Here is a 22,840-nt window from a genome sequence, read left to right as displayed (position 1 = left end):
GCTTTGGGAGACAGCCTCGTGCCAGGTTGTCTCTCCCATTCTTAGAAGAAGGTTTAGTTCAATTACCATATCTGTAGACTTCTGCTGTCTGCAGTAGTTCTTTGCTAACATACTGCTCTGGTTTGGGGCAGCGGCGTCTTCACACAAAAACCTTTCATGCTGGGTACATTGCATGCCTCTGTTCTGCCAAGATGGTGCCCGTAGCGGCCGCACCAATTGGGGCCGCTCTTGGGTCCCTCTTTATTGCAATGCGAACTCAGGAAACATATTTCAGTCTGAAGTCATAAGGACTACAAATAAATATTTATGAGCTGTTGAAAACGTCCAGCTGGTTGGTAATTTTTCCCCTCCTTCCTTCAGATAGAATAAACCACAGAGACGAAGGACTTATCACCATATCGGACTCCTCGGATGAAGAATTGCCTGTGATGCTGGACATCCCTGTTCGCCGGCAGTGGGAAAATGAGGAAGATGATGATGTTGTCATTTTGGAGGTAACTTTCTCTCTCCCTATCCTCCAGTATGCTAAAATTTAAAATTTGTATTAGACTTTTAATGGGTAGTAATAGTCTGGAATGCAACTCGTGCAGTCATTTTTCCCCTATGCTCAAAACTGAATAATTATATATTTTTTATTTAAAATATTTTTTGTCTTGCTTTTCCAATTGATTTAGGTGGCTTACCCCCCCCTCATTGTAACTGCATAGATACCACCTCCCCACACTAGTAAAACATTAGCAGCACTTATCCAGCCCACTTCTCACATTCCAAAGTTTTCGCTTGGCTTCCAAAAGCCTACCTAGGTGAAATTTAGAGAGCATCTTAAAAATGTGAGAATGGTGAGCTGCCTCCTGACAATTCACTCCAGAATTTTTCAGCTATTTCAGGTTTCTGCTTCTTTCTGCTGCTGTCTTGATGATGGGATGTAACATTTTTTTAACAATAAAATATCATACTTTTAAATAACCCCTTAACACCAGCTTCCTCAAACCCTGATGCTGCAAGCCAGGAAACTGGCCTGGAGCTGGATGAACAGAGACCCTGACTTGGTTATGGCAGCTTCCCAACAGCCCCTCCCACTCCCCGCCCCTTTGTAAGGAAAAGGCTCTTATGAGGACCACTTGATCTGCAGTCGGAGGCTCTACTGCTGAGCGGTGTCATATTACACGTCAATGCCTAATTATCCATGACAGTGAAATGCTGCCTAATGACAGGATATCTCTAATTGCTGGGGGCAGGGGCAGGAGGTAGTCCTTTTATCTTGTTTCCTACAAGTATCTGGGTGACTTATAGAATCATAGAATAGTAGAGTTGGAAGGGGCCTATAAGGCCATCAAGTCCCTGCTCGGTGCAGGAATCCAAATCTAAGCATTCCCGACAGATTCTTCTTTGAGCGATTGAAGAACGATCAGGAATGGGGATGCTCTTGGACTCCAACTCACATCATCCCTGGCCAGCATGGCCAATGGTCAGGGATTATGGGGGTTGCAGTCCAGCAACACTTGGAGGATCCCCACAGGTTCCTCATGCCTGGACTAGATGGATCCTTGGCCTGTTCCAGGCAGTTATGTTCTGAACTAGTCCCAAGTGGCACTCTCTTGCCTGAACTGTATTTAAGTGTATGTGTGTTTGTAGCAAACCTTTTTCTCTGTCCCTGCTAATATACAGTGTAAATTATAACTGTGCAGTTGGAACAGCAGCAGTAGCATTTGAAGGCCTGGAGAGTGCAGCGTTAACGTCATTGTCTCCGCACTGCTTTAGTCCTTGCTGCTGCAGGGATAAACTGGAACAGACTTCCCAGGTGAAACAGCATGGGGTATGGGAGTGGTGAGGTGTTTTTTTGTGCAGTTTTCAAGGCTATGGAACCTTGAAACAGGAGCAGCAGATCGCAGAACCTTTGGCAGTCACCGCTGTCCGTGCTGTTGTCTTTCTGTATTCTAAAAAATCCTGTTTGTTTTAATGTGAGCCACTTTGGAGGCCTGTTGGATGCAAAGGCAGGAGATATGTGTTCTAGATCTATATATATAAGTCTGAAATGCCTATACTTAATATCCTTTTAAAGACAAAGAAGCTTCTGCGTCCCAATGTGATTAAGCCAGCTGCTCACTGGCAAAGCGTGAGCAAGTCAGGGGAAGGAGGATCCAAAGGCGATGCACTGGCAGGGCCTCAGGACGGACAGAAGACGAAGACCCCTCCTTCCCCGAGGCTGTACGGTGCTCGCAGGAACTGCCTTAAGGCAAGTGGTGTGCCGCTGGGAAGACCCGACGGTGAGAATGAGGTCTTGGAGCTGCCAGAATCCCCAGAGCCTGTTGGGCTGAGGGGCGGCGGTGGCAGCACTGTTCTGGAGGCTGGGCCTAGTGTGGCTCGGATGAGAGAGGCAAGGCCCGAGAGTGGAAAGGAGGTCATCAATTTGGAGGAAGTGGTTTCGGCAGCTGATCAGGAAGGACAGGACCAGAGAGATCAAGACTGGCAACCAAGGCTAGCACCACAGCTCAGGGGGACTGTCCATTGCATCCAGGAGAACACGCGGCTGGATCACCCTTACTTCCAACCCACTGAGAAGGAAACACGTCCCGTAGTCAATCTCCTTTCTCCTCGGCAAATGCAGCTGGAAACAGAACTGGGGCCGCTGCCGAGGGTGTACCAAGAAGAGATCCCTGGGCCAGCCTTTCCCAGGATGGAGCCACAGCAGGATGGAATCCCAGGCCCCGCTTCTCCTCAGCTAGCTCACCCGCCAGAAGAAAAGGGAGGCCAGCAGGCAGAAGGGAATGAACAGGCAGGCCCAGCTTTTCCAGGCCAAGGCTCCCTGGATTCTGGCTCCGGGGACATTCCCAAGCAAGGTGCTGGTCGGCTGGACCGAGACCTCGTTGCTCTGCTCGCTGGAGAAACTGTGAGTGTTGCCAGTCGGGGATTGTTCATGAAGCCTGTTGCGCCTCAAAGGGAGGGCGACAAAAGTTGTGGCAAGGGGGGGAGGTGGCAGCGTTGGGGACTGAACTGTGACGTACTTGTTTCTCTCACATTGCGCTCACTTAGGCTCGATGATTTATACAGGATGCGCAGTGCCATGTGGAGAGCTCTGGCCCACATTAGCTTCCCAGGCGCTGCTCCCATTTGTGTGACACTGACTGACGATTTGGTGGGTGGGCCAGTGGCTTGCTGAGCTACCGTGCAGATGCGTGTGACTTGGGGTACGTGGAAAGCCTGCACGGGCCCTGTCCTGTATCACTCTTGCTTTCACTCAGTGGCTTTCAAGCTTCCTGCCTTCAGGGAATCCTTTATGCCCAAATCTCCTTCCCGTGGAGTTCTTGTGTGCTGGCCGCGGGACTCCAATTTATCACGTGGCAGATTATGCAATCTATCCTGTCTTGTCCTCTTTGGATCCAGCTGTTGTGCCATGTGAGATCTGATGGAACCTTTGAATTGGGTCTCTGTGTAGTCATCACTGGTACTTGGGCAGACTCCACGAAAAGCTGGATTTTGCAATCTGTATACGTTTCTCTAATTTTTGCATAATTTATTCTGGAGCGCAAGGAACTACACAGGTCACTGAAACCCCTTTCGTTGTCAACTACTTTGTAGCAGCCTTGTAAACTACAGTAGGGCCCCGCTTACCAATGTTCCGTTTTGCGGCGTTCCGCTGATGCGGTGGCTTTCAATTCGGGGAAATTCCCCGTTTTAAAGCCGATTTTGCGATTTTACGGCATTTCGTGACATTTTTGCGTCATTTTTGCGTGACGCGGCCCATTATAGTCAATGGGTTCTGCTATACGGCGGGGGCCTGGTCCCTAACCCGCTGTATAAGCGGGGGCCTACTGTAATCACTTGGTTAGTTGGTTGTGGTGAGTAAGAAATGACTCAGAGTTGGTTCTTCTGTTTTGTTTTATTAAAAATACATATTTTTTTACAAAATTAGAGATAAATATTGTGGGCAGACAGTGACACGGGCTAATAAAAAAGGTTAATAAACGTGTGGTTCTGTTCTTGAGATGGCATTGCAAGGATTAAAAGTGCCTGCTTTTGTGTGTTGCGGCACATTTTGCCAGGGGTGGAGACCAGGAGTGGGGACTCTGTGGCTCTCCAGATGTTGTTGGGCCACATGTGTGACCACTGACCAGGTGGGATGGAATCCAACACCACAGGCTAGTTGAAGTTGGAAAGAATGTTTCCTGGCTTTACAAATGGCCCCTCGTTAAGTAAAACTTGGGCTGTTGCCTGTTAATAACTTGGTTGATGAGTTGAAATTGTGTTTTAATAAATGAGTGCTCTTTTTGTTCAGCTAATTTGAGTACAGTAGGGCCCCGCTCATACACTGGTTACGTTCCGGACCCCCGCTGTAAAGCGAAAACCGCTGTAAAGCGGATCCCATTGACTTACATTGACCAAAATGGTGCCCGGCGGCAAAAAAACGCCGTAAAAGTGGAACAAGTGCTGTAAAGCGGGGCCTTTCTACAATTCACAACTGCTGCATTAGCGGAACGCTGTAAAGCGAAGCGCTGTAAAGCGGGGCCCTACTGTATGCCCTAGTTGATCAAAAGGGCCTTAATGAATTAATCTAACCAACCAATTAAAAACTGTCGCTTTACCCACCATGTTTCTCAGGATTTCTTTTCTTGAAATACTTGTCAACCCAAATGTGTGTGTTTTCTCCCCACCACCCCAAAAATCCAGGAAGCAAGGTTTCCAGATGCAACGAGGGAATACATTGAGGATCTAATACAGAGCAAGAACTGCTGTGACTTAAATATGTAAGTATGGAAGGTTTTGTGGCACTCTCATAAAACTGTTAATAACGGTACTTAAAAACTTGTGATGGAAATGATGTGGCTGTAAGTACTTTCCTCTGATGGAGCATTTATTAGCTCCCATTGGTTGATCTAGAGTGTTGGGATGCAAGCCACAACTTTTGGACTACCCTCTTGCTCCTCTGCCCCCTCAGTTACAGGCAGCCTTCTCCCCCCCTCCCCCCAGTCAGGTTGTGTTTGGGTGTTGCAGGATCTCCACGCTGTGCAAGAGCTGACGTGACGCAGGGAGGGTTCACAGTAGCTGTAAGCTTGAGGGTGTCCTGCTCTAGCTGTTGCTGCTGCAGTGACTGGTCACCAGCAGGACCAACAATTACGGCTCAGCCTGTGGGCCCAGATATGACTGGGGCTCACCAGGACCCAGCTGCCTGCACCAGCGCAGGGAAACGTCAGTGCAACATGGCCCCTTGCTAATCCTGCCTTTTTAGCTGGAGCAGTGGTTCTTAATGTTGTTTGGGTCATGGACCCCTTTGAGAATCGGATGAAAGCTATGGGCCCCCATTAACAAATAAATACAATTTTATTTCATTGGAAGTTGGATCTTTTTTGCACCTTGTTTACGGACCCCCCGAAGTCCATCAAGGGATCCCCTAGAGGTCCGTGGACCACAGGTAAAGAACACTCGAACTAGAGTCAACAGCAAAACTGAACCTACTTCTTCTCAGCCTCTCCTGTATTCCAGGTTTATTTTGCCTCTTGGTTACCACAGGGCCAGAAATGACTGGGCTTTCTGGGTCTTCAAATTTTTGCAAAAAGCATTTATCGTGGGGTGTGGCTGATTTGCATTGAGACTATGTGCTACAAGAGGAGATTTAAACCCCCATACTCTTTTTCTGATTACACCCACACCCCTATGCTCTTTGCCCTGTTAGGAAAAACTTGTGGGTACATAAAAGTGTTTTTCTTAATGGAGCAAATGGCAATTTGTAGGGGTGTATGTGTAAATTTCCATTGAAAAATGGTGTGGGGAAGGGTTAATACCCTCAGCCCCTGGATGGCTGCTCTTTGCAAAGTTCCAAGAGTTCCAATCATGGATTTCTACAGTTCATCTAGTTTGCCCCCCCCCCCAATGTCCTTTGCAAAACTTGCCTCTAGGAAAGACCTCTTGTATGTGTGATTTTGCCATGGATGGCAATGAGTGCAGTCACTGGCCGGTCAAATCAGGTCTAAATCACTGACCGTTCTCCTCCAGGGGGAGGAACCTGGGTGTGTGCTCCCCACAGTTTGAGGAACAGGTCCTAGTCAAGGTTCCAAGGCTGAGCTGATCAAACGTCTCTTGATCTAATAAATGCCCCTAGTTAGTTGGAAGCTTACAATTAAAAAAATATTTTTAAAATTAAAACATAGTTTTTACAAAGCCATGGTTGACATTTTGCCCTCTTAGAAGGGGTAGTTTGCAAATTCTGCCTTCTCTTTCCCAGAGTCAGGAATCCTCTTCTGAGATTGCTCGTGCTGCAGCCTGTGTGTGCCTTCCTGTCAGAATGATTGCTTGATTCATTTACAGACTTAGGCAGATCTAATCAGTGGGATCTAATCACCTGATTTAAAAACCTCAAGCAGCACCTGTAGTCCCAGTCTATCCAAACCAGCTCCCTGTTCTTGAGCAGGATCCCTCCTCAGTCAGCCTTGGCAAATATTGGACAGTGTTTGTAGCTCTCTGCAGCTCTGGGCCAGTAACTCCTTTCTCCCTTCCTCGTGATGCCACTTGATCCCTTGCCCTGACTCCTCCTTGCACCCAGCTCTCCATTTCTGCCATTTGCTGCTGTCCAGAGAGATGAAGATCTGTCTCCTGGCCAAGACCTGCTAGGCCAGCATTCCCCAACCTCACACCGTCCAGATATTGTTGGTTTTATTATTATTTATTAGTTGCTTTTTTCCAAAATGAAACTCAGAGCAACTTACAAACATTACAAACAACGGATATAAAAACAACCTAGAATACTAAAAAAAAAAATTCTTAAGAACAAAGTCCAACTCACCCCCTCCCCGAACAAAAGCAAAGAATTAATCTCCAAAGGTGAATAAAAATGTTTTTAGTGATGGTGCCAGAGTGTGTGTCCCTGGGAAGAGCATTCTGCAAGTGGGGAGCTATCGCTGAGGAGGACCATTCTCATGTTGCCACCCTCCGCCCTTCCCTCAGAGGGGGCACACAGAGAAGGGCCTCAGATAACTGGTGCAGGGTCCAGGTTTATGTGGGGAGACGTGGTCCTTGAGGTGTTAGGGTCCTGAGCCACATAAGGCTTTATAGGTCAAAAACCAGCACTTCCAATTGGGCCAGAAACTAGCTGGTAGCCAACGCAGCCGTGCCGGAATTGATGATGCGTGTTCCAACCGTCTTGCCTCGGTCAGCAATCTGGCTGCTGAGTTCTGCACCAACTGCAGTTTCCGAACCATCTTCAAAGGCAACCTTGCGTATAAGGCACTGCAGCATCCTAACCTAGAGGGCTGGCCCTGGCTGGGGAGGCTGTTGCCAAGGCCTCTGCTATGTTGTTCTCCTCCTCTGTGGTGAGTGGAGGGGTGGGCAGGCATCGAGTGGATTGGTGACAAATTGGCAGCTGCAGATTCCATCCCTAATCATCATACGGGGAGACCAAGGCAGCTTCTGTGGCAAAACTAGGCCTAAACCCCAGCTGAAATAGATCCAGAAAATAGGCTTCATCCAAGAGAATCTGGATCTGGCCCAAACCCATGCGTTCAAAAACTTCGCCCAAGCAGGGAGCATCAGCAACTGGCTAATAATTATTTAGATTTTCAGAATCCAGAGAAGGTTTCTTAAGAAGTGATCTTAACACCATCTACTTTAGGCAGGTTGGGACCATCCCCTCTCACAGGGAGGCATTAATATTCTCTCTGGTCCAGTGGCTGTCCCCTTTCTGCTGGTTTTTATCAGCCATGAGGGTCGAAGGTCAAGAGCACAAGTAGTTGCCTGGACTGAGCCAAGCCCCTTGTCCACATCCTCAAGCCTTCATAACTGAAACTCATCCAGTGCTCCGCGATTAGACAGTGCTCTGGACACCCCTTGAGATTCATCTGCTGTAACGGTGGAGTTGAGGTCCCGGTGGATGCAAGCAATTTTATCCTCAAAATGTTTTGCAAACAAATCACAGGGAGCCACCGTAGGTTCCACCACCTCCTTTTGGGCCAGACGGTAAAAGGCCCCGCACTACCTGGAAAAGCTCTGATGGACAATGCAGTGAGGATGCAATGGAAACGGCCAAGTTTGTCATCTTCACTGCCACAGAGTGGTTCGTTCGTGAGCGCTCGGAAGTGCTCGACTGCATTCGTCTGGAGTTTTCCTCCACTTGAGTTCAAGCTGTCTCCCAGCTTGTTTCAGATGTTGTTGGACTCCAGTGCCCGCCAGAGCCAGCCAGGGACGGTGGGAACTGTAGTCTACAACATCTGGAGGGCATCAGGCTGGGGAAGGCAGTTAATTTCTTTGAAAAAGGTGTGCAATAGGACAAGCAGCTCTTTCCAAGTAACCGTTAGCCCTCGCTTTTGCAGACTTTGTAATTTTCTTCTGGAGAATCCAGATTATCCAAAGAAGGAAGGCAGAGTGGTTTTAAATCCAAATAGCAGCCTCCTCTCCAGCCAAGATGAGACAAAGGCAAGTGGCAAACTTTAATTTATCTATTCTCCTCAGTAAAATATATTAGAGGTGGTTTTGCTTTGAAATACTTCCAACTCTTGTTTCTGCAGATGTGAAAACAAATGCAAAGAAGAGGTTTATGGGGAGCTGGGAAGGGTTTTTATAGCTGCTGTTAGTATTTACACAGCATTTCCCTTGAGTGTTCAAAGCACGTACATGATCTCAGAAAACATTAACAGCCCTGTAAGGTAGGCCAGTAGTATTGCCCCACATTTCAGATGCAGACTTGGAGAAGCACTGCCTTGCCTAAGGCCATCCAGGATGTTCCTGGCCAAGCTGAGATTTCATCTGGGGGCTTCAAGCTCATAGCTCTTTGACTACCGCATTGTGCTGTGAAGTTCATCAGAAATTATGGAGCCTGCTCAGAGGTTGTCGGATGTACATCCAAGACAGGCAGGACAGTTCAGGGGAGAGGCAGAGGAAGAAGGTCAACATAGTGGCATGCGCAGGCAATGGTTCTCTCTCTTAAGACCCTGTCACTGCTGAGGCAGTTGCGCCTAGGACTTGAGCATCTTAGGATGTTGTCTTGTTTGCCTCTCCAGCTGGAGGAACCTTGCCTGGTGCTCTCCTCTAAACATGCAGCTCTGATTGTGGGTTCTCTTGCAAAGCCTTGTCAGGATAATTTGAAATGTACCTCTTGGTATTCCCCTGTGCCTCCCAAAGAGCCAGTGGGGTGTTGTGGACACACACACTGCAGTGCTGAACTTAGACTGGAGAAACCTGTGTTCAAATCTCTGCTCACCTGCAAAGCGCATTGGTGACTTTGATCCAGTCACTATCTCTTCATCTGGCCTTCATTGCAAGGTTGTTCTGAGAATAAAAGTGAGTTGGGGTGGGGGAGAATCATGTGCACCACCTTGAGCTCACTGGAGAAAGTGTGTACGTGTGTGTGGGGATGAAACTTGAATATGTGCCGTAAACTTCCCAGAGCCGTCAAGTATTCACTGACTCTCTCCTTCCTCTTCCCCCTTCCTTTCTCCTTAGGTGCCTAAAGTGGACTACTTTGACTTCTCCAGACTTGATCCACTTGATCAGCGCTGCTTTATTCAAGCAGCTGATCTCCTCATGGCCGACTTCAAAATGTTGAGTAGCCAGGACATCAAGTGGGCACTACATGAGCTCAAGGGACACTATGCAATCACACGAAAGGTTCCTTCCTTTTGTCTCCTCTTTCTCTTTCTCTCTCTGTCTCTCTACTCCCCCCCCCAAACAACAAACTCCCCAGTGTACTTTCCTCAGTGTTGCAAGGCAGAGGTGGAACAGCCTGTGCATGTCAGCCAAGAGGTAAATCCTCCTGGGGGTCTGAGGCATAGTCTGTATACGTTCTTGTTTGCTGCTGTCTCTTTATTGGGTGCAGCGACCTTGCAGATGCAGGAGAGGGCAGCCAGAATAGTCAGGGACCTGCAGCATCTCTCCTGGGAGGAAAGACTCACCTGTTCAGGGCTTGGAGAATGGGTGACTGAGAACATAATGGCTGGCTAACTGGCAGCGTTTGACTCAGAAGCTTTTTTTTTCCTGGCCTTGAAAACTGACATAAAATTGAACTCAACAGTTACATTCATAAGGAAAATGCATTGTTTTAGTTGTATGGAAAAGATATTCCAGACTTGAATAGGCCACACATTACATTTTTTTGCCACAGACTGAAAAACATATTGGGGGCACACCTACAGCTTGTGTGCATGTGACGCACATGTTTTCAAGCATGGGTGTCATTCACATACGCTTGTCAGAGATGCAATTGGCTGACAAGATAATTGGTGGAAAACCTAGATGTGCCTCTGTGCAGTTTTATTTTTTAGTCCTTAAAAGACTTTGACCCCATCTTTCCATCAAATTGAGGTGCAAGGCAATTGATTAAAACAACAACTGATAACCAGGACAAAACTAACCACGAGACTAAATTAAAATAACAATGTGGATGATAAACCCTAACAGCTTTCACAGTTAAAATCTGCCAAACCCTTTAGTAAATGAGCTTTCACCTGGTGTCTCTAGAGAAGTCAAAGTAAGCACCGGGTGAATGTGTTTGGACAGGGTCCTGATGGAGGTGCAGCCTTCCTTTTGCTGGCAGCCAAGGCACAGATGAGTTGAGTGCCCCATTGCAGCAGGCTGTATATGCATACCAGCTGGGGGGGGGGGACATGCAGCCTTTGCCTCCTCATTGCCGATAGCTGCAGAAACGCCTTCCTGCGGTCATCCATCCATCTTCACTTGCTGATCTGCTGCGTTTTTTCTTTAGGCCTTTTCTGATGCCATTAAAAAATGGCAAGAACTGTCTCCTGAAACAAGTGGGAAGCGAAAAAGGAGGAAAGAAATGAACCAGTATTCCTATATAGACTTCAAATTTGAGCAAGGTCGGTAGCTGCTGTTTGGCCAGTGTCTGAGGTGACGGTGGCCTCCGTTCAAGGTGCTGGTGACATCCTGTAAAACTCTTAAGTGCCCCAAGAGAGAGATCTCCACCCCACTGTGCTTCATGGTGACCTTAAGAGAATGTACCCAGTAGATCATAAATGGACTTCCTGTGCATCAGATAAGGTCTGCAAAGATACCTAGAGAAGTGTTCTCTCCCATCAGCTTCCCAGGAGGCACTGGGGACATGACTTCCCAAAGCAAGAGTGAGAGGCGAGGGTCCAGATGGTAGCTCTGCCAACTGCATCCTGGTTAGCCCATCTGGCTGTGGTTTCTTCTTCCTGCTACTCGTCCTTCCCCCGGGAGTTGCCTGTCTTGGCGTGCTCAGTACCCCTGCTTCCTAGAGCCTAGTAGCTCACACGAAACAGCAGCACTGAATACTGGGGATGCCCGCTCAGTCATTCCAAAAACGAAAAGCCCAATACAGATAGACAGCACTAGAAGATATAGATGTACAAAGAGTTACAGTAGAGCATCCAGAAACCATCATAATTAAAACTAACCAAAAGGTTTGTGAAGTACAACAGGTTTTGCCTGATGCCTTAAAGAAAGGCCCAGGTGTATGTGCTTGGGAGAGCATTCTACAGTCAGAGAGCCGCAATGGAGAAGGCCCTGGCCCTGGTAGCCAGCCACTGACCTTCCAGCAGTGGAGGTCCCTGGAGCACAATCTCTGCCCACAGTCTCTGTTGATGAGAAGTTCATATGCAACCCTTCAGGTAGACCCAGTTTTGGTCTTTCTGAATTTTACCTGGACGTAGATTGGAAGATGTAGATGAAGACATGGGAAGTGTCATTGGGTCCAGAGTTCAGGGACAGGAGCTTTCTGTGAAAAGGCAGCTCTGAAATGCCTTGCCATTAGCAAAAGGCAAAGTATGCTGTAACATCCCAACCCCATCCGTGTGAATCTCCCCGGGTGTGTTATGGAATAATCTCACAAGAGATGAATTCTCCTGCTTTCCAGATCACTGGTTTCAATGATCACACCTTTCAATTAACTGATTGCAGAAATAACATGGCTGGCAATGTAGTTCCTTGCTCCAAAGGTGTAGTTGGAATGTAATGTGCCGAAAGGAAACCTGCTAATTGCACCTCTTAATTTTGAGACGGTTGCTGGATTGTGACCTGGGAATTGCATGTGCAGCAATGGAAGAGGATGCAGCCATGACTTCTCCCACCCTGCTGCTCTCTGTGATCTTGTGCCTCTGCTCCCCTTCAGCTGCAGCCCTGTTCTCTGCAGTAAGCGGGAGAGGAGTGCGCTGCGACCAGCCACCATTGCAGCCTCGTTGGCTGATGCACAGCTGTTGAAAGAGACAGATGTGATCTCCAGACCTGACAGTCTGGGCAAATGTGAATTCTGATAATGTTAACAGAACACATCAACTATGTGTTGTCAAACACGACTATTTCCTGTGAGTTGCCAAAGTTTTGTTAGAGTGAATGAGATAAGAAATTGATAAGTGTTGGATTATAATGGGAACTTGTGTTGCAGAGGGCCCTGTTTTATTTTAGCTGGACACCCCTTGCTCTTCCCTGTCCTCATTAACGCCTGTGTTTGTTTTTAATTGCTTTTTAGGTGATATGAAAATTGAGAAGCGCATGTTCTTCTTGGAGAACAAGAGGCGGCAGTACAGGAGCTACGACCCGCTCACTCTCCTCCCAGCGGTGCAGCTGGAGCGGGAGTTCTATGAGCAGAAGATGAAGGAAATGGCAGAGGTGAGCAGCGTGTGCAAAGAACGCGGGGCACTTCTGGCAACTGCGACTCTGTGAGCCTCATGCTTCCTCCTTAGAAGCTAATCACCAGTGTTTGGATTAGGGGTTGGGTGTGGTAGTGGCCTGGATCTGAGACTCAGTTCAGACAAGACAGAGGTACTCTTGGTGGGTGGTTTTCCCTCCTGGGCAAATGATGTTCAGCCCATTCAGGAAGGGGCTGTCTTCCCCCCTAGAGGACCAGGTTTGCTTTTGTTAATGTTATAACATTGTTATTAAAAGCTAAGTACCTTCTGTAGCTTACAGCATCTTTCATCAGTTTCGGTTGAAAACATCAGCTACAGCCTTACCTGAATGGAGACAGCTTAGCTTTAGGTATTTCTCTGGCAGTTTCCTGTTTGCATTGCGTTATATTCAACTAAGTCCTGCTTGGAACAGACCTATTGAAATTAATGATCCTGTTATGTCCATTAACTTCAATGAGTTTACCCTGAGCACGTCTAGTATTGAATACCATCCATTGTATGTAAGGCTGCCTTTAAAACCAGCCCAGAAAGTGCACTTGGTTTGAAATAGAGCTGGAAGGTTACTAAGTGGGACTGGGCTTTTTGGTCACCTTGAAGCAGTGCTTTACACAGCTTCTAGGCTGCTTCTGGGCCCAGGTTTTAAAGTGCTGGTTTCAACATACAAAGCTCTAAAAAGCTTAGGACTAGATTGTTACCTCCTGCATTTGCCTCCCTGAATCTTAAGATCCTCTTCAGAGGTCCTGCTCCAGGTTCCCCTGCCATGGAGAGGGCCTATTCAGGAGTGGCACCTTGGCTTAGGAATATCCTCTCCAGAGAGGATACTTTATAATCTTTCCAGTGGCAGGAGAAGATCTTTTTGTTCATCCAAGCTCTTTTTAAAACTGTGACCACATTTTCCCTGGGAAGAAGGATTATTACACCACTTTGGGAATTGTAACTCTGTAGGGGTCTCCTGACAACTCCCAGCACCCTTAACCAATACAGTCCCCAAGATTCTTTGTGGGGGATGACGACCATGACTGTTTAAAGCGGTACAGTAGTGCTTTAAATGTATGGTGTGGATGTGGCCTCTGTTATAAATCCAAGCTGTAAAAAAGCTTTATCCTGCCTTTGTGCAAGCACATTTTTCCTTGTCTTTTTACTTTTTTAATTATTAGATTAGTTTAAATATTTTGTTGTAAGCTGCCCAGGAAGAGTTTATTGATGGACCACTATATAAATCTAATGTATAATATCTTGCGGTGGACCCATACTTTATCTAGCAAGAATGTGTGCTTCAGCGTACACTGGGAACTACAGGAGTGTTGCCTACCACAGACATTGCAAGGTGTGGACTTGTGTGTACCCATCTAGGAATACACATGGGAAGTTATGTTTTCTGTGTCTAGCATGGAGCCACCCTTAATGGTCTCAGCTAAATCAGCACAGTGCCACATGGTATGAAAACTGTGAGTAGCTCTTGGGGTCTTCAGTAACTGTGGCTGTCCCATTTCATTTTTTTAAAAAAAGAAGAGCTTAGCAGCCATTTTTGACAGCTGCCCGTTATGTGTATGATGTTGTGATAGAAGACTGGAGAGTCTGCATTAATAGCCACAAATGTTTCCTCTTTCCCTTGCCAGCATGCAGATTTCCTGCTTGCCCTGCAGATGAATGAGGAGCAATATCAAAAAGTAAGTAGCTCAGTTGCAGAGGGAGACAGACTTTGTACCAAACTTGTACTCTGCACACTGATAGGAAATGATTCCCTGATGTCAGCTGGGCAAGAGGAGGAGGAGGGCAACCAACCTGTATGTCAGGCAAAGACCTGCTGAGCCGTATTTTGCCGCATCCTTTGCAGATCCTGCTCTTGTGTAGCGTAAGCCATACTGTGTGTCTCCTAGGCTGGAGTGGCTTAATGGAGCTGTGAGGAGCTTTTGGTATCTCAGTGCACTTAGTTTTGCAAGGTGCAGCGCGCATCATGTGCGTACTTAAACACCTACACATGTGCATGTATAAAACTGATGTATACAGAGTCAGACCCTTGGTCTATCTAGCCCAGTACTGTCTATTCCAGAGAGGAGGAACTTTTTTCAGCCAAGGGCTGCCTTCTCTTGTAGGCAACCTTCAAGTAATGGGTGAAGCCGTAGTCAAAAGTCACCAGAGCAACTGATGCGACTCTTTTCTTTGTGCAGGAGGCTACATTCCAGTCCCTCTCCCCCAGTATTTCTCCCCATCCTGGTACACAAGAGGCGTTATCATAGTTCAAGGACTCATTTCAACCGAGCAGAAATGTTCAGAGGGTGGAGGGTGTGGTGGCCTCGAGAGAGAGGCTTTTGGGTGGGAGTTTTCCTGCCCGTGGTCCACTCGCACAGCAGCGCTCTAAGGCTTTTGCTGGATGGCCTCCTCAGTCCAGCTACCTAAGAGCCTTTTAATTGGAGAGGCTGCAGATTAAACCGGGGCCCTTCTGTGTGTCAAGCCTTTGCTCTGCCACTGAACTGTGGCCTTGGCCAGAACGTGGGGATCAGGAACTCCTTCTTTCACCATGGAAATCTATCTTCTCTGTGATCTCTTGAAGTCCTGCTCGTGCAATACGTGCTCATTGTTTCGGTGCCTGCAGGATCAATAATGTGCCTGTATAAAAGAGCCACCACAGATTTTTTTTTAAGCATACACAGAACTGTATCTCTCTCCAAATGCAATCTCCTTGTTAATGGAAGCTCACACAGTCTGCGGTGTCTTACGGTGACCTTCCTCAGCCTGTCCCTCCCCAGACATCTTTTTTTATTATTATTAATTTTTATTCAAATTTTCAAAAACAAAAAAACAACACAAAACAAAAACAATTATACAAAAAAAATAAAATGTTCACTTCCGATTTGTCGCAGATCAACCATAGGTCTACAATATATAACAATCCTGTCTCTAAAATTATATTACAAAATCACTTTCCTCCAGTAGTTATCATAATTAATCATCAAATCTCATAAACATTACTTTATTCTTTCCACAAAAAGCCCAAAAGAGATTTCAATTCCTTGAGAGATATATCTTTCAATTTTTCTCCAAATAAACATGTCGCTTAATCCATCTTGATTCAAATCTGTTAGGTCCAGTAATTTCAATAGCCATTCCTCCATTATCTATATTAATTCCATCTTCCATCTTCAATAATCCTGTTAAATCCAGTAATTTCAGTAGCCATTCTTCCATTATCAGTATCCCATAATAATCTTGTTGTCATAGCCATAATCCAAATAAACATATCGATTAATCCATCTCGTCGAATCTATTAGGTCTAATAATTTCCATAACCATTCTTCCATTATCAATATTAATTCCATCTTCCATCTTCAATAGTCCTGTTAAATCCAGTGGTTTCAGTATCCACTCATCCATTATCAGTATCCCATGATGACCTTGCTGTCATAGCCATAGTCATATAACAAGAGTCTGATGGGAATTTCCCCCTTCACAAATATGTCCTTGCCATCAATTCTGAATATGTTGCTAAAATATTGTTGTAAAGTCACTTCTCTGCTCTTCTTTTTTACAAAATGCACTGGCTCATCTCTTAAGAGTTTTTCCATTGTCACATATTTGTAATTAATTCCATAGATTTTTTCTATGTCAAGCTCCATCACATCATTCCAGTCAAGAAAATTATCCAAGACGTTGATAACTTTATCACTAATATCTTCATTAGTTTCTTCAGAGACAACGTTGAATTCCAAACAGTAAACTTTATTTCTAACATCCGTAAACTCCAGATCTTTTTCCAATTCCTCATTTGTTCCAGTCTCCATGGCTTGTATCTTCCCTTTAATTTTTCTTTTCTCATCTCTAATCCCATCAAAATCCTCTTTCACAGAATCCCCTATTTTTTTAAACTCCTGCATCATTTTGCTAAGTTCAATTTTCATCTCCTGTCTGCCCTGTCTCAGGGTTTGTTTCATTATCTCAATCTCACTCATTATTTTCTGAAACATAATTTCTTCCATGGTCTCAGTCACTTTCCTGGTTGTCATTCTTAAAACCACAAAAACAAAAAATTATTTCAGCCACAATTGGGTTAATGTTTCAGGCTTGCAGACATCAATACAGCCTGTCTTATCTCTTATATATTCAGGAAAACAAAACAAGTTTAGTTCCCAGCTTCAAATAGTTAGTGGCGTCGTGAGTAAGCAGATTCGTCAAAATGAAATAGACCAAAAAAAAAAATAGTTCCAGACATGATACTCCAAAGTTCATAAATCAAATTTGTTTATTTTTTTCCCTCCTCGAAATAAAAATCCCTCTTCCGTTAATATCTTTAGAATGCACTTCCAGGCCCGCTTTTTGCAATAAAAACAAAGATAAGCTTTTTTCGATTTCTTTCCTCCTTAGTTTCGTGAGTGAAAGAGAAATTTTTTAACTCACCCAGTTCTTTATAGTTGATTCATTGACAAATCTCTTTTTAGCGCAACAATTTAAGCCAAGTAAAAAAAAATGGAAAGAAGGATGCTTGCCTGTTAGTTCGTTTTTCTTTGAAGAAAAGATAAACGTGTCACTTAATCAGCAAGAGCTTTGATGGAAGTTCGTCCGGCATTCGCTGGCTGAACTTTCTCTCATAAATTAATGAAATCCAGTCCTCCCAACAAAAACAGGCTTTGTGGTTAATCTCACGTTTCTCCCTGGCTGGGAGAAAATCTTAACCAGTCAAAAAAAAAACATTCTGACTGATTAAAGCTGAAAAAACTTCATCTAAGACAAGAGCTTGTCTCAGAGGCAGCACAGGTGAATCACCCTTCCCGGAAGTCCCTCCCCAGACATCTTGAGGGCACTGGGTTGAGGAAGACTGTCTTGGAGTGTGGAGCCCTCAGGTGATAGAGAAGGTGTAAAAGTGACCCTCGGTATCTAGAAGACTGGCCTATTCAGTGGGACTCAGTAGGTTTTCTGCTAACTTGTGCTGCATCATGATATTCAGTGGAGGAACTTTATTTCCTCTCACCTTTATTTTCCTGAGATGGTGAATCCTGAATTGAACAGATCAGCTGTGAGGTGTTAATTTTGTAAACTTGGTTTTGCTGTTCATGGCTCCTTCTTATACCCCATATATAAAAACTATACATTGTTAACTCCTAGAAGCCTACAAAATAAGTGTCCAAACTAGAAGCCATTGATACGTTTCACATACAGCCATTCACAAAGTATTTTTCTGCAATGCTTTTCCATGCAGGGCCTGAGTGTGAACCGTGCAGCCATTAGGTGGATTAGGTTATGTGGTTCCCTTCAGATCATGAAGCAATTTGCCCTGTCTGCATGGTTGCACATGTAGGATCACATTGTGGAGAAGTGGCTCCATGCAAAGGGCATCAAAGTTGATTCCTGGAAGTGAGGATTCATCTTTAGGAATTGTCTTGCAGGATGGCCAGATGATCGAGTGCCGCTGTTGCTATGGGGAGTTTGCATTTGAGGAGCTGACGCAGTGTGCAGATGGGCACTTGTTTTGCAAGGAGTGCCTCATCAAGTATGCTCAGGAAGCCGTCTTTGGCTCAGGGAAGGTAAGGAAAGAGATGGCCTAGCTCTGCGAAATATTGGGATTTCTCCTCTTTCACACCATCTGCTACCTCGCGGGAGAGAGCCTTTTCAGTTTTGGCTCCTAGGCATTGCAATTCCTTGCCTCAAGAAGCCCGTTCGGCTCCCGCCCTGATGAGTTTCCAGAAACTTGTAAAAACTATTTTGTTCCAGAGAGCCTTTGAGAGCCTGACACTGTCCCTGCGTTCTCTATTTTTAATTTTTATCTTGTTGTCTTTTTATTATCTTTTCCCCATATATGTAAGCACATATATACATGTGTGTATGTATATATAGGCATATTATATTTTATGTATTTTTATAATTGTATTTTATATATTTTAATTTACTGTTTTGTTTGTGTTTTTATTTTGTACAATTTTATTATGTATGTGTGCAATTTTATTGTAAGCCACCCTGAGCGCCCTATTCTGGGGTGGAAGGGTGGGGTTTGTTCTTGTTCTGTGCCTTCAAGTCGATTTTGACTTATGGCAACCCCATGAATCAGTGACCTCCAAGAGCATCTGTCATGAACCCCCCTGTCCAGATCTTGTAAGTTCAGGTCTGTGGCTTCCTTTATGGAGTCAATCCAGCACTTGTTTGGTCTTCCTCTTTTTCTACTCCCTTCTGTTTTTCCCAGCATTATTGTCTTTTCTAATGAATCTTCTCATGTCTTCTCATCATGTGCCCAAAGTACGATAACCTCAGTTTCATCATTTTAGCTTCTAGTGATAGTTTTATTTTATTTATTTATTTATTTATTATTTAATTTATATCCTGCCCTTCCCCCCACCAGGAGCCGAGGGCAGCAAACAAAAGCAGTAAAAACACTTTAAAACATCATAAAAACAGACCTCAAAATACATTAAAACAAAGTAACTTTAAAAACATTCTTTAAAAAAGCTTTTAAAACATCTTAAATTAAAAGGGTTAAAAAAATATTGTTTAGAAAAAAATGTTTTTTAAAAAACCATATTAAAAGCAATTCCAACACAGACGCAGACTGGGATAGGTCTCAACTTAAAAGGCTTGTTGAAAGAGGAAAGTCTTCAATAGGCGCCAAAAAGATAACAGAGATGGCGCCTGCCTAATATTCAAAGGGAGGGAATTCCACAGGGTAGGTGATAGTTCTGGTTTAATTTGTTCTAACACCCAATCGTTGGACTTTTTCGCAGTCCATGGTATCCACAAAGCTCTCCTCCAACACCACATTTCAAATGAGTTGATTTTTCTCTTATCCACTTTTGTCACTGTCCAACGTTCACGTCCATACACAGAGAGAGAGAAGGGTGGGGTAGAAATATTTTAAAGAAATAAATTCCTCGTCCCCCTTACTCTTTCACTCCTAGTGTTTAGTGCTGTCCATGTGGTGTCATTTTGTGTGGCTGTATCCACAGCTGTTGCATCTTTGGTCAAGCGCCTTGTGTGGTGTGAGCTGGACAATCCTGGACAATCGCATCCACTGGCTGCTGGTTCCTGGAGGAGGGAAGCATGTTGATGTGGCTTAGCAGAAAGTATCATGATGATGATGATGATGATGTGTACGCGGCCTCCTGTCAGATGATGATTGCTAAGCAACATTCTGTCCTGAATGCGAAATATCACAAGACAGCTCTGCCTGTTGGTATAGTGCTGTGTGAATAACTATAACCTTCTCTGGTGTATAGTCAGAGCTCAGCTGCATGGAAGGGAGTTGTACATGCTCATTTCCAACCAGTGAATTGGAGAAAGTGCTTCCTGAAAATATCCTGTGCAAATACTACGAGCGGAAAGCGGAGGAGGAGGTGGCAGCTGCCTGTGCGGATGAGTTAGTCAGGTAAGTGCAGCACTTCGGTCTGAGTCCTGTGGGGATTCTGAGGTTCCCAGCCACTCTGGGCCAATTCAAACATTACACAGCAGCAAACAGTTGTTTATCGTCAGAGGTGCCCACAGCAGATAGGCTGCAGCCAGTCCTGGGTCCCTGGTGTAGCTCTGTGGTGCTGCTGGAAACCCAGCATCACATGTCTGCCTTACAGTAAAAGCTTTAGTGTAAACCTTTATTTTATTTTATTTATTTAGTTTAATTTATATACCGCCCTAAGCCCGAAGGCTCTCTGGGCGGTGTACAAAAAGATAAAAACAAGCACAATATATAAATACAATAAATACAATAAATAAATAAATAAAAAAAAAAAACAATAACGAACCAAACAACATCCAAAATACGACATCCAAAATACGGAAATGCTGTTTAAAATACACTTTAAAATGCCTGGGAGTATAAAAAGGTTTTCACCTGGCGCCGAAAAGATAGTAGCGTCGGCGCCAGGCGCACCTCATCAGAGAAACTGTTCCACAGTTCGGGGGCCACTACTGAAAAGGCCCTGGTTCTAGTCATCACCCTCCGAGCCTTTCGATGGGATGGTACTCGGAGGAGGGCCTTAGATGTTGAGCGTAGTGTACGGGTAGGTTCATATTGGGAGAGGCGTTCCACCAGGTATTGTGGTCCCATGCCGTGTAGGGCTTTATAGGTCAAAACCAGCACTTTGAATCTAGCCCGGAAACAAATAGGAAGCCAGTGCAGACGGGCCAGAACAGGTGTTATATGAGCGGACCTTCTGGTCCGCGTCAACAATCTGGCCGCTGCATTCTGGACTAGCTGTAGTTTCCGAACAGTCTTAAACCTTAAGCGTGTGCAGTAGCTGTTGGCACCCCTAGCTTCCTGCAGCCTCTTCAGTCTTCTTCCTTGGCTTCTCCCGTCTACTGCCCCAGTCCTGAGTTCTCATATTTTCCTCTCCCCTCACTGCTGCCCTTAATATTCTTGCATCGTGCCAACTAGCCTGTATCTTACATCATGAATTGTCTTAAGTGCTTTTGGCAGGAAAACATATAAAAGGCATTAAAGGCAAAAGTGGAAGGCAAGCCAGGGGTTCAGTAACAGAGGGAGGAGGCCTGTGAAGCATGTAGATTTATTTATTAGAAGAGCCGCCTCCTCAGCTGTAGCTTATGAGGATCTTTGCACAAATAAATGTACCAAAGTCCCAAAGAACCACCTTCCAGGAATGGAAACTCTGCCTCCAGGGCCCATTCCCTCTGGACAGGACAGAAAGATGCCATTGACAAAGGATTGAAAGGCATTGAGAGGTCCAGCAGAACTTCCTTGCGAGTGAGAGGGCTGGCGGGTCGCTCCGTTCCTTCTCTGCTAATCTGCTTGGTAGAAAGTTTCTCTTGCTGGTCCCCAAAGGGCAAAGAAGCCTGTTTTCCACGTGTGTGCTGAAGCATGGGGTTCCCCTCCTTCCATGGCTGTCATGGAGGTGGGAATAAAACCAGTTTCAGGTTCAGCCTTCAGACTGTAGAGGTTCACACCACCATCGTGACTGTCCTGCAAGACGCGTCTAATCCCTTTTTGCAGATCCTTTAGTTGCACATCTCTCTCTGTTCTCCTTCCTTTGTGCTAGTCTAGAAGCAGCTTTTCTTTTATGGGTGGGAGCAGAAGATCAGGAGAGGGGGGGAGGCTGGCCACAGTTGACTTTTGGCACTATACAGGTATGAAACCCTCACCTCCACTCTTTCCTGGTCCACAGGTGTCCCTTTTGCAACTTCCCAGCTCTCCTGGACAAGGATGTGAAGCGGTTCAGCTGCCCCAACCCTCGATGCAGGAAGGTAGGAGATGGATGTTTTGTCTAGTGACTGGCTGGTAATAAGACAATACAGGCAGGAGTGATCAGCAGCACTGAAGGAGCAAGGCTATATCTACTGTCATCTGGCCCACGGATATATTGCGTGGGACGGACAGCTTGGAACTGAGTTCTGCACGTGGGCGTCTTTCAGGCCCAGAGTTCTCTTTCTGGGGGACGTGGCAAGAACTGTGTGTGTCTCGCTGAGCTTTCAGGGAGAGACGGGAACAGCTGCCTGTCAAATTGCATGAAGGTGGAACAGGGCACGCTGATGTGGCTGAAGTCAAGATAAGCCAAATGGCAGCTTAATGTGTGGGTGTCCTTTTATCTGTTTTGCAGAAATAGCCCTTCTGGCACACTGATTTGTGGGTGCAGTGAGTGAGCTACGCAGCACATCTAGCTTATTTCTACAAGCCAAGGTTTGAAGCCAACCTGGTAGTGGTTTTGCAGTACTATTGAAGGTGGTTTCTGTCCCGTGGCACAAAATGTGATGGCTCATTGGTGGATACGTGACTGTGCATGCAAACATGATTTATTACTATAGTCACTGGCATAAGAAGAGCTAATTTCAGTGAAGGGTTTTAGGAGCACAGTCCCCAATAACCGATACTTGTTCGAAATTGGGCATATATGAAACATGCACCCATGGAATGTTGGAGGGTGAGAACCACTAGATGGCACCATTGGCTTGTCCACAGGTAGAGTAAATCCTATGCAGTCTTCTCTTTTATAAAAGCTGGATCCTGTCTTTAAAAGTGAAAAAGGATCCATATGACTCCAGGGAGCTCAGGCATTCAACGCTTTTTATTTAGCTGTCTGTAACATCTAGTAATTCCACATGCGCTCCTCTTCCTCCAAGAACCAAGGAGGAGCCCGGCTGCTGGATTAGGCCAAAGGGGACTCATAGAATAGTAGAGTTGGAAGGGGCCTATAAGGCCATCCAGTCCAACCCCCTGTGTAATGCAGGAATCCAAATCAAAGCATTCCCTACAGATCGCTGTCCAGCTGCCTCTTGAATGCCTCCAGTGTCGGAGAGCCCACTACCTCTCTAGGTAATTGGTT

At 45.5% G+C, this 22,840-nt stretch overlaps 1 protein-coding gene across 3 annotated transcripts in view; it reads left to right on the top strand.

Moving 5' to 3' along the window:
• RNF216 (ring finger protein 216) overlaps positions 1 to 22,840 on the top strand; it is a 91,958-nt gene that overhangs the window by 13,806 nt on the left and 55,312 nt on the right. For 2 of the 3 annotated variants that reach the window (XM_061599474.1, XM_061599473.1), the window contains exons 3-13: positions 361 to 494; positions 2,063 to 2,890; positions 4,669 to 4,745; positions 8,301 to 8,403; positions 9,430 to 9,594; positions 10,688 to 10,802; positions 12,431 to 12,570; positions 14,210 to 14,260; positions 17,972 to 18,109; positions 19,790 to 19,938; positions 21,686 to 21,764. In XM_061599474.1, coding sequence (XP_061455458.1) covers positions 361 to 494; positions 2,063 to 2,890; positions 4,669 to 4,745; positions 8,301 to 8,403; positions 9,430 to 9,594; positions 10,688 to 10,802; positions 12,431 to 12,570; positions 14,210 to 14,260; positions 17,972 to 18,109; positions 19,790 to 19,938; positions 21,686 to 21,764 — 1,979 coding nt within the window. The remainder of the gene's footprint in view (positions 1 to 360; positions 495 to 2,062; positions 2,891 to 4,668; positions 4,746 to 8,300; positions 8,404 to 9,429; positions 9,595 to 10,687; positions 10,803 to 12,430; positions 12,571 to 14,209; positions 14,261 to 17,971; positions 18,110 to 19,789; positions 19,939 to 21,685; positions 21,765 to 22,840) is intronic. The other variant, XM_061599475.1, reaches the window with a different exon arrangement.

The sequence above is a fragment of the Rhineura floridana genome, chromosome 17 (assembly GCF_030035675.1).
Source record: "Rhineura floridana isolate rRhiFlo1 chromosome 17, rRhiFlo1.hap2, whole genome shotgun sequence".
Classification (NCBI taxonomy): Eukaryota; Metazoa; Chordata; class Lepidosauria; order Squamata; family Rhineuridae; genus Rhineura; species Rhineura floridana.
Note: the sequence above shows the minus strand (reverse complement) of the source record. Positions and strands in the feature narration are given on the sequence as shown.